This window comes from Camelina sativa, chromosome 11 (genome assembly GCF_000633955.1).
Source record: "Camelina sativa cultivar DH55 chromosome 11, Cs, whole genome shotgun sequence".
Lineage (NCBI taxonomy): Eukaryota > Viridiplantae > Streptophyta > Magnoliopsida > Brassicales > Brassicaceae > Camelina > Camelina sativa.
This window is the reverse complement of record NC_025695.1, coordinates 31,111,152-31,121,339: the sequence shown is the minus strand read 5'-3', so window position 1 is coordinate 31,121,339 and position 10,188 is coordinate 31,111,152. Positions and strand designations below refer to the sequence as shown.

Below are 10,188 nucleotides of genomic sequence, written 5' to 3'. Positions count from 1 at the left end.
ATTTTTGTTGACGAAATTTAGTTTTGAGTTCATAGTATTTTTTTTAATTATTTAGTGATCAATCTTGTGTTAATTTTTTCTATGTGGAAATAAAATGTTTTATTCTTTTTTGGAAAAAGGGTTGGAAAATAAAATGTTTATGGCCTTAAATTAATATATTTCTGTTCTTAATTAGGATAAGATACGTCACCAACTTATTACTTTCTCTCGTAACTTTTTACTTTAAGATATAAAGTAATCTTAAAAATAAAATAAAAAGACTGTTAAGACTCAACGAATAAATCATTTTAATTGTAATCAAAATCTATCAAGAGAGAAACAATTAATACAGACGATATAAAATTAATGAAAGAATAAATACGTACCAACGACGAAGGAACAAGCTTTCCAACGACCTCTAATGGACCTTCGAACAGGATTGCCACGAAGATCAACTGTTCCATCTTTTGTGTAGTCGTCTCCAACCTCTTCTACTGTCATTTCTTCTTTCACTTCTCTGTCTTTCTCTTTTTCTCTCCCTATTTGTTTTTCTTTGTTTGGTAGCTTAAGCGTTTTTTTCTTTGTATAATGTAAAGTGAGAGTGGGCACTTTTGTCTCATATATATTACAAAGTGGATAATGCGAATCTTTCAACGTAACACTTATATTTACTGCCTAATGTGAAAGTTAATAAATTATTCAGTATTCCTGAATATGAAGAATTTCAGGATAGGAAAATATCTTTCACTTGACTAAAAAAAACATTTTCCTTTCTTGGTAGAATGACTAAAATAATAGTTATGGTAACTAGTCGGCATGATTTGTCTTTTCATACAACTAGCTCAATAATATGAAAATTCATGTACAATTGAGATCCGCAGAGTGATATTTTTTTTCCGTTGCAAACCTCGTTTTATTTAGTTGGTAACGTGAAATTCTTATTTAATATAAGTTTTTTAGCGGTCAAAAAATTTACATAAAAAAATAATAATACAAAAATTAACGTGTTTTTAACAAACTATAACAACTAAAATACATATAATAAGAATGCCTAAAAATTAAATAAATAGAGTGAACCACAAAGAAAATAATCTACATGAGATGGCGAGGAGCTATCCAAAAACAATTCAACGGTTGAAATATGACACATTCACATTGAAATACAAAGATTTTGAAAGGTTTTTTGAAACCTAACTCATATTAAAGATGATAAATCATTTTTATTTCCCTGAAAAATGAGGGAAACAAGTTCCCAAAAATCAAGTATCCGAAGAAGGATCCGAGATAAAGCCACTTTGCCACACTATATTAAAAAATCTAAACCAAGTGACTACCAAAGACCATAGGACGTGATAAGACAGTGAAAACAAGGGAGTAGATTTTCTCTCCTTTTTGGAGGAATATGAAGAACGGAAGCCGTGATTTTTTGGCTAGTATATTACATCAGAATCTGCATATGATACAAGTTTATATAATACTGTATGTGCTAAGTTTTTTTAGTCAAGTCAGTATTATTTCTAATAGGCCCTTCAAGATGATGATTTTTCTAATCATTGATCTCGGTATATTCAAATATGAATCAATGGGGGATCATTATTTCTGGTAGCTTGCTTCCGGTACTCTTCCTGTCTTGGAAACTTGAAGTTCCTCCGAAGGTCCATTATTTTGCTTGGAAACTTGAAGTTCCTCCGAAGGTTCAACATTTTTTCTGGTAGCTTGCTTCCGGTACTCTTCCTGTCTTGGAATAGATTGCTCATCGGGGTGTCTGATGTGTTACTTTATGTAAACGGTGTGATTCTGCGTAAAAGACTATAAAACATGCTCTCTTTGAGTGTCCCCATTCACGTAGTGTCTAGGACTTGTCTCTGGTATCGTTAGTCCCTGATGGTTTTCCCTATGATTCAATATATTCGAATTTAGATTTTATTTATTGGCGGACGTCTTCTCAATTAGGGGTTTCAGACATAGATTTCCATCTACCATGGATTCTATGGTCAATTTGGAAGGACAGGAATAAAAAAGTTTTCTAGGGAATAGAAGCAGAACCAATTGATATTTAATCAGGCGGTTAATGATAAATTATTATGGGAGAGAGCCAAATCTTTTTCTGAGAGATATCTGGATTCCTCGCCAATTTTGGAGGACAGAGACCCTTTACCTCGTTGTCAGGTTGATGGATCCTAGAAAGGTTCGGATCCTTTTGAGGGTCTGGGATGGTGGTATTGTAATAATGAGGACATAATGACGCTACTCCTGGGAGCACGTAGTCATAGACGCAGTCCTACCCCCTTGCACGCGGAGTTACAAGCTCTGATTTGGGCTATGGAGTCACTTCTAGTTGCTGGTGTCGACTGTCAAGCTTTTGAGACGGATTGTACAAAGTTAGTCGCGATGGTACAGACGCCTGATGATTAGCCCGCATTCTTGAATCTGCTAAATGATTTTTTCTTGCTCAGATCATCCTTCCCGCCCTTCACTCTTATCAGGATCCCACGTGTGTTCAACGCAAGAGCAGATTGTCTTTGCTCGTTCTTTGAGATCTTTAATTTCTGAAACTTCTTTTGTCAACTTTTATCCTCCAGTTTGGGCAACCAATGTTGGGTTTCTCTTTTAAATTAATGTAATGTTTGGTTGAAAAAAAAATTCTTTTTTTAATTTAATTTAATGTTTGGTTGAAAAAAAAAATTATAATGTTGTCCACGTAGGATTCTAAACAACTAATAGGATTAAACATGTCATTTACTAACATTTTTTACAATTTTAAAAATTAAAATTTTAAAAATATATTATTTTCTATAAAAATATATTAATAAAAAGGAAAATTAATATATAAAAAAGAGAAATGTAAATTTTGGAAAACAATATAAAGAATATATGAAAGTGACGTTTTTTAGTCTTATTTTGTTAATCTTCTTATTTTTCAACAAATTTTTTTTTAACAAAAATATATATTCGATTAACTCTAAATTTTTTTAATATAAATAATAAGATATTCCATTCAATCATAATTTTTTTAATAGAAACTATAAGCTCTAAGGCTGTCTACATATGATTTTAAACAATCTATAGAGATTAGACATGTTATTTATTAAAATTTTGAATAATTACATAATTATATATAATTATTTTCTCCAGTTATAACTTTATAAAGGGGGCAAAATGCAATAAACTTCAGAAATGAGCAACGAGGGTGAATTAAAATGATGAGGAATATATAGGGGGCAAAATGCAATAAACTTGTAGTTAAAAGATTTCATCATCAATGATGACATCACGCTCCTCCTTGTTCTTTCTCCTCTCACTCTCTTCAGAAGCTTGCTTAGCTTAGTCGTTAATCTTGGAACCCTAATCTCGTTGATTTCGAAATCTGTGGAGTCTTTTGTTCGATCAAAATCGGTAAGTCTTCAAAAGTCTTCAGCTTTTTCCGTTTGGTTCTGATGGGTCGTTAGTCTAATTCAATGGATTCTTCTCCGGTTAAGTAACAACTTGATCGACAAGTCCGGGATCGCCTGCTCTCTATCCAAAGCAACGATCTTCTGCTAGTCTGGCTCGCTTCAAGATGAAGACAAGCACTCATAATACTATTAGTTTCTTTTAACACAAATCTTTTTTAAACTTTTTTGAATCACAGATTTCATATACAAAGGCTGGCTGTAAACAAGTATTTTTTCGAATAAATTTTACATTTTATTCAAAAAAAAAAAAAAGTAATAAAAATGAAATCTGTTGTCTTTTAGGTTTAGAAGAGTTTACAAAGACCAATCTTGAAATGCATGGATGATTTTCCCAGTTTTGATTTGAGAATTTGGGTTTGTTGTTAGGGGAATGCCTGAGGTTCTTATTGATAGCCTAATTTCACAGTGAAGATAACACTTTTGCAAAAAAAAAGTCTTGCTTTGTACCTCACTTTTGCTAACTCATTCTCACCACAAGAGTTATAAGATTACATTCGTGGTCTCGCTCATAAAGTCTTGCTAACAAGATGTTCCAAGATGCACAAGTGTATCTTTCCACCGCCAACAGACTTGAATTCTTCGATCAAACCAAGGCTTTTCGTTGATACTTTCAGGGGAGTCGAGCTCAGTTGGATCCTCCGTTCTTGTGAAAGCGATAGTAACAGTGGAGGAGGACCATCAGAAGTTCACTATTATGAACTTACCTTCCCCAAGAAAGACCAGGACATAGTCATTGGTTCTTACTTGCAATTTGTTTCCCGAGAAGCCGCATCTACCATGGAAAGGCCGAAAACAATTGAGATTTTGTTGTGGTCTTGTGGAGGATATAAATTACCTAAGCAAGTTCATGGGTACTGAGCTGGAAGATGATGATTCAAAGGTATGAATTTGATCTCTTGCACTTATAAAGCATCTTTTATTAATAGGAGTTCATGTTTTGGTTCATGTTTTGGTTCATTAGGTAACACTCTCGGGCTTACTTGATTTTATGGATCGGGGTTGGTCAAACTGTGGTGGTGACCAGAGGATCATCATCTTCACAGCAAAGACCAGGACGCTTGCATATTCATATCCACGTGCCTCAGCCTTACTGCACACCTGGTGCCTTTGAAATTCTGGTTTCAAACTATCTCAAAATCTCTACCCATAAACTCTTAAACAGATCAATGAGTTATTGCTGGAAACTGAAGTTAGTCCTGCTGAGGTTGTTGGGCAGCTGACTGGTAAAAAATCTGTGGACCAAAAACTAGAAGGGTTGATTGAGTTATTGCAGCCAAGAAGACGAAAATGGACGACACTCAAATGGTTGGTGGAAGTTTAGGTTAGTCTTCTTTTGATGATGGTTGACGTGCTATGGTAGAATATATGACTTGCTAGTTTGAGTCTTATTTTGATCCTGAATCTTGCCTTGGAGGACTATATGGAGATGTGTATTGTGCTATCTCATACTGCGGTTTCAGGATTTCTTTTGTCGTAGGACTGTTAGGTCTGTGTGTTTTGTGGTTCGAATGACACTAAGCTAGAGGGTAGAGTGGTTTGTGATTTTGTAAAAAAGTCTCTAATTCGATCATATAAATATCAAATTATGTTCTGAAGCCTGTGGCCTTTGCTTTAGTCTATTTTTCTTTGGTATGGCTCGAGATTGGATTCTAGTATAATTTATACTCTCTTAAGACCATGGAATGAAAAATCTAAACGTAAAAGTCAAGAATGAAAGTTACTGAAACTGCTGAAATGACGATATAGAAAAAAACTATAGTATTATTCATTATTTGTCATTCAAGCTCTTTCATTTCCTCCTCTTTCACATCCACTGAATCAGTAACCTCAGCTCTATATACATAAAACCTAACCACTACCAAGAACAAGACAAAGTTAACCAGATTGAGTACCGCAAAGAACAGGTAATAATAATCCAACCTAGACTCGTTAAGATTATTCAAGATCCATCCTCTTCCTCGCTTCTTTGTTATCTCGGACACTGTCGATAACAAGAAACTGCTCATGAAGTTTCCCACTGCTAAACTCGTTGTGGAATACGAATTCCGAGACTTTTCATGCTCTCGGGAGCTTGATCATAGAAAAATTCTAACTTTGCAACTTCCAGAAATGAATCAGCTATACCCATTAGCACGAATTGAGGAAGCAAAACGAAGATAGTCAAAGGTAGTTTTACTCCGGTTTGATGGATGAGACCATGATCAGCAGCTATTTTGAGTCTATACCTGTTACAAATAAAGAAAGGTGTAAGGAAACTAATGCAACACAAGAAATTATTTGATATGTTTTGTCTTTAATTTTTTTGTTCCTTCATTAGTTTAAGATGGAAGCTCTTTAATCTTAACAATACCTTTCAGTGACAGATGCGATGATCATGATGAGGATATGAAAGATAAGACCAATTCCCATTCGTTGAAGCAAGGTAATGCCTCTTGGATTTCCGGTGTATTTTCGGGTTAGCTTAACGAAGACTCGATCGTATATGACTATGGAAATGAGCATCGAGAGTGTGACGAATGCGGAGAGACTAGCTGGTGGGATGCTGAAAGCTCCAGTGACCTTCCGGTCTAGAGTGGTTCCTTGTTTGACAAACAAAGTGTTGATTTGAGCGATCATCATGCTTGGGACGAAAGTTATGAACAAGACAGGTAACATTCGTAGCATTTGTTTTGTTTCTTCGACTTCTGTGGTTGTACATAGATTCCATTTATGGTTTGTTCCTGTTTTGAGTGAAGCTCTGTCTAAAAACCTGCAACATAGTTACATCTTAAGTACTTTATGATATACTTAGATATAATAGTAAATCAAAATTGAGATTAAACTAAGTAAAAATACACATGCATTACCGTAAACTTGGGGTGGATTGGATGGGGAAGGTACTTTTCCGCTCATATTCAAGTGAAGGCAGCTCGTGAAAGCTCGTGAGGCCACTAGCCATCGGCGCATTGGCTTTGCGAAATGAAGCCACAATGACACGAGCCATCTTGGTGAATGGGCTACCAGCGGGTAGTTTATGGCGGTAAAACGGAGTGCCCAACAAGAAAATAGAAATGGAAATAGCCAAACCCAATGTTGGAAGTCCATAACCCAAGGTCCAGCCAACATTATCTTGAACATAGACAAGAATAGTGTTGGCAAAGAGAGTACCAAAGAAGATACTAAACATCCACCAATTGAAGAACGATAGTTTTTGAATCTTCTCCTTCGGGTCGAACACATCGAACTGATCGGCTCCTATGGTTGATATGTTCGGTTTTGTACCGCCCGTACCGATCGCTAATGTGTATAACGCTCCAAAGAAGACTGCTAATTGTAGAACCGAAGGGTTTTTGCAATCTTCCACATTAGCTGCGGAACATTCTGGTGGCTTAAGTCCCGGTATGGATACTGATAATGTTAACACCATCATCCCCTGTGATTCATAAGATAATATTTATCTTTTAAAGCGTTACCATTTTTTTCACTATAGAGCTATCTTTTATGCAAGTTCTTATTATATAAATGTATAATAAGTGTAATTAGTGTAATAAGTGTGAACTAATCCAAGTTGTCAATAAATATGCGTACAATTTGCAAACCTCTTTTTTTCCCCCAAAAAGTTCATTTATATATGATACTATCAAACTACAGCTACATCCATCAATGGAGAATCCATTTTGGAGAATCAAAGTTATTACAGCAACTTGCAAACCTCTATTTTATCAAAAAATAGAAATGTAAAAGAAACCGATAGAATCTTAACCGACTACCATTATTATAGTGGATAAGTCTTTCGAATATTTCATTTATTTTTATTTATTGTTGTTCTGATCTACAATTTTTCTTGTGTATAGAAACACTTTCTAAAGTTTTCGATCGAGACAAGAAAAAATGAGTAATAATGGTTTTTTCAAAGTCAACTGTTGGTCAAAGTACATATATAGTTCCAAATAAATACACATTTTTTCTCGTAGAAAAATATTGCACGCTTCCATCAACAGGCAAAAAGACTTAATGCATAGACTCTGGTACATAAAAACAAAAAAAATTGGAGTGCTATTTTATTGACTTTAGTTTGGAATTTAAATCGATCGTTGTCTTATCTCAATATCTCTTATCAATTCTCGTTGACTCGCTTTTAATTTTTTCTGCAGAAATTATCACTTATCTAGAACTTAAAATATTTGAAGATATCAAAATCGAAACTATATCCGTTAAAACATTGTCACTCTTGAAATGTTTACTCTAGAGAGTAGAGACTCTTACCACTTACATGACCAAAAAGTTTATATATATTTAAACAGTATGTCATTCTGTATACAATGTGAAGAGTCGTTAAAATATGGTAATGCTATAGACAAAACGTAATCCTGAATCATCAGTCATCACGTTTTTAGGCTCCCACGTTATATTCACATTTTTAAGACATATTTTACCTAATTTAGTTCTATATAACTGTTTATTGTCGTCACGACTTTGATATGTTAACTAACATATATATATATATATATATATATGTATGTACAAATATAGTTTTAATTATTTTTAAAAAATACAAACTCCCACTAACTAGAAATCTCAACATGCAAAGCAACAACAAAAAATCGTAATAATACAGTATATAATTTTGTTCAAAAAAAAAATACAGTATATATTATATAACGTGGTGTCATCAAACACTGATATAAATGTCCTTGTAATGACAAATTAAAATAAACTATACGTATAGATAAATTAATTATTTGTATGGTGGGGCGAATTCGGGAGAATTATTAGTATGGGGCACATATCTAATAATTAATAAATATGTGGCCAAAAATTATAATATATATGTGACAAAAAAAAAGAAAAAAAACAACCAATGGAGGAATCGAATACCCCATCAGCAAAAATATGCAGAGAAATACATAACCAAATGATCCAGCAGATAATTATATCAACAATTACTAAAATAAATTCATAAACAGTGTGGGGCACATGTTCAACCTACTCTTAACTAACGTAGATCCGCCACTTAATTGGTGTACCGTGTACGTTTCTGTGGGTTTTTTCGTTATAGAATTAGAAATAAACGTACCGAGAAATAGATAGCACAAGATATGACGAAAGTGATGTAGCGACCAAGATGAGCGTCTGCGACGTAAGCACCCAAGATTGGTGTGAGCCAACTAGTCCCAACCCAATTGGTCACATTGTTCGACGACTTGACCGTTCCTTGGTGCAGTTTGGTTGTTATGTAAATCACTAGGTTGCTTGATATCCCGTAATAAGCCATTCGTTCAAACACTTCGTACACTTTTGAGAAAAGAAAAAACATTTTTATTGATTAAAGAAAGAAAGAAAAATGAACAAATAGTAAGATTATATAATGAAACAGAAATAAGAAATTTAATGCGGAATATATAGAATACGTTTCGAGAAATTCGTTTTGAGGTCATAAGTATTGTTTTTAATCATTAGTGATCAGCCTTTTGTTATTTTTTTTTCATATGGAAAATAAAATGTCTTTTTTTTTCTTTTTTTGAAAAAGGGTTGGAAAATAAAATGTTTATGACCTCAAATAAATATATTTATGTTCTTAATTAGGATAAGATACGTCACCAACTTTCTACTTCTCTCGTAATTGAAAAGGTTCCAAGACTCATGGCAACTTTTAAGATATATAGTAATCTTTAAAATAAAATAAAAAGACTGTTAGGAATCAACGAATAAATCATTTTAATTGTAATCAAAATCTATCAAGAAAGAAACAATTAATACAGACGATATAAAATTAATGAAAGAATAAATACGTACCAACGACGAAGGAACAAGCTTTCCAACGACCTCTAATGGACCTTCGAACAGGATTGCCACGAAGATCAACTGTTCCATCTTTTGTGTAGTCGTCTCCAACCTCTTCTACTGTCATTTCTTCTCTCACTTCTCTGTCTTTCTCTTTTTCTCTCCCTACTTGTTTTTCTTTGTTTGGTAGCTTAAGTGTTTTTTTCTTTGTATAATGTAAAGAGAGAGTGGGCACTTTTGTCTCATATATATACAAAGTAGATGATGCGTCACATGAATAATGCGAATCTTTCAACGTAATACTTATATTTACTGCCTAATGTGAAAGTTAATAAATTATTCAGTAAAATTCCTTAATCGTCCAATAGGGAGTTTTGGACAAAATTATCCTAAACTTTCTGTACAAAGATAATTGCATTACTAAGTATGAAGAAATTTTAGGATAGGGAAAATCTATTTTATCTTTGACTTGACTAAAAAATAAGTTTTTCCTTTTTTTGATAGAATGACTACAAAATAATTATTGTGATAGCTCATCGGCATGATTTGTCTTTTCATACAACTCGCTCAATAATATGGAAACTAGAATTAGATCCGTGCTAGAGCACGGATTAACATTTATTTTATAATTTTTATTTAAAGTGTTATATATATGATTGTTTGGTGCGGAGCGGAAGCTATAACTAGAAGAGAACAAGCTTTGTTTGATAAGTGATGTAACAAAGCTAGAGAAAAGTGGTGAGTCAATGCTCTGTTTTGTGATGATGGAACAGAGCAAGAAAAAATGGAAACGTGAAGATGGAGTTGGGTAACGTCGAGATCCTCCTTGCAGGGCTTTAATACAAAGCTCTTTCGGTTTCTTTCCCTTAATAAATTCTCAAAGCCAAAGATAATAATACAATGGAGTCTCGATCCCTATTTATATAGAAATAGATAAGCTAAAATAAACCCTAGTCCTAATCGTAAAAGGTAAAAGAATATCTTGATAATA

The 10,188-nt window shown here is 33.6% G+C and overlaps 1 protein-coding gene, 1 long non-coding RNA gene and 1 pseudogene across 2 annotated transcripts; 1 reads left to right on the top strand and 2 right to left on the bottom strand.

Annotated features, from left to right (window-relative positions):
• The window catches only part of LOC104724785, a 9,422-nt pseudogene extending 8,878 nt beyond the window's left edge, over positions 1-544 (bottom strand).
• LOC109127466 lies at positions 3,243-5,029 on the top strand. The gene is made up of 2 exons (XR_002034015.1): positions 3,243-4,314; positions 4,396-5,029. It is a non-coding gene; the product is annotated as an uncharacterized LOC109127466 (long non-coding RNA).
• On the bottom strand, positions 5,184-9,639 carry LOC104724786 (protein NRT1/ PTR FAMILY 5.2-like). The gene is given in 6 exon segments (XM_010443336.2): positions 5,184-5,478; positions 5,481-5,659; positions 5,785-6,183; positions 6,281-6,846; positions 8,491-8,708; positions 9,210-9,639. Coding segments are annotated over 6 exon segments (1,746 nt in total). The 5' UTR covers positions 9,325-9,639; the 3' UTR covers positions 5,184-5,209.